This window comes from Empidonax traillii, unplaced genomic scaffold, assembly GCF_003031625.1.
Source record: "Empidonax traillii isolate 1590-97213 ecotype Southwest subspecies unplaced genomic scaffold, ASM303162v1 scaffold889:size374758, whole genome shotgun sequence".
Classification (NCBI taxonomy): domain Eukaryota; kingdom Metazoa; phylum Chordata; class Aves; order Passeriformes; family Tyrannidae; genus Empidonax; species Empidonax traillii.
Genome location: NW_020956082.1, coordinates 267,362 through 268,682, shown reverse-complemented (window position 1 = coordinate 268,682; position 1,321 = coordinate 267,362). Strand labels below are relative to the sequence as shown.

Genomic DNA, 1,321 nt, shown 5'->3' with positions numbered 1-1,321 from the left:
CCCCTTTCTCCGACTTCTGGAGCTCAAACTCTGTGATCATACCTGGGAGTACTGCGACAGGCTACATAGGAATCACTGCAAGCCAGAGGTGTTTAAAGCCAAGATAACATTCACAACGGAGAGGCTGGCTCCTCTATGGATAATTCAAAACACTTGAATTAGAAACCAGCCTGTCACTGTTATGAGTAGTGTCATCCCATAGATGGCCATGTTACAGCAGATAATTCTATGTCTTCTCAAGTACCTCCTGCCCTGGATACAGGAGTCAAGAGTGCTACTGCATGGACCAACTGAAGGAAACAGCCATACCTACAAATAAAACCTCTTAAGAGAGGGATGCATCATTGGAGATGGATATCGCACAGTGTCAGGCATCAGTTCAGCCACAGATAACTCAAAAAACACCTTACCAGAAAGCTCTTCAGTCCTTTCCACCAGAGACACCGTATCACCAGCAGTCACACCAGGAGAGGGGTAGAAAGAAGGTTTTGTGCTGGTGTCCAGTGGTGGCTCTTCCAGCACTGGTGCCTGTGTGTGATGTGTAGCAGCAGCCACTTCTGGCAGGCTGTCACTGGCCTGACCCCGACTGGATGATTTGTCAGAGGCACCTGTGTCACTGCTGGGCATCTCTGAGAAAGGAAAATCAGTTGAGTGACTTGGGACTATGGTGGCCAGGGCAGTTACTGGCTCTACATTCCCCTTGGTCAGCTCCTCAGCAGATGGCTCAGCTTTACACCCAGCGTCTTGTCCAGCTGGAGCTGTCTCCACCAACACATCGCCTTCAGTTTCTCTGCCCTCAGTGCCACCGTCCTGAAGGCTCTTTTCCAGCTTGGTTTCATCCTGCAGCTGACCATGCTCACTCGGGTCAAGCTTGCTCAGGTTAGTACCAAACTGAGCATCTTCTATGGGATCAGGAGGGTTTTGGGCCTTTCCATCTGGGCTCACAAGCTCAGGCTGGATCCTGCCACCAGCAGGGGCAGCTGGTGGGCCTGGAGAGGCAGTGAGCGTGGGCAGTAAACCCTTTGTTGCCTTTGTCCTCCAGCTCTCTTTTTTAGAGGTCTCCTGGTCAGGCTCTTGGGGAGCTGCTACGGTATCGTTTGAAGAGCCCACAACTTCAGGGTCTCTGAATACATAATACTGTCCCTTAAAATATTTGTATTTATGGCTTTGGGAGCCACTCCCTGACAGAAACAACACCTGGACCTCAGCAGCTTGCGTAGCAAAGACCAGAGTGCCTCGGTTGTGGCAGGCATAGGCCACTTTGGTTTCCACAGTTGATGAGACCCCCTGGAAGATGATCTTGTCCTGGTTGTTGCCACAG

At 51.0% G+C, this 1,321-nt stretch overlaps 1 protein-coding gene across 1 annotated transcript in view; it reads right to left on the bottom strand.

The window, feature by feature from the left end:
• LOC114067253 overlaps positions 1 to 1,302 on the bottom strand; it is a 6,566-nt gene extending 5,264 nt beyond the window's left edge. Inside the window, exon 1 of the mRNA XM_027902557.1 lies at positions 411 to 1,302. Within this exon, the coding sequence (XP_027758358.1) occupies positions 411 to 627 (217 nt within the window). The 5' untranslated portion in view covers positions 628 to 1,302. The remainder of the gene's footprint in view (positions 1 to 410) is intronic.
• Between the last annotated feature and the right edge of the window lie 19 nt (positions 1,303 to 1,321).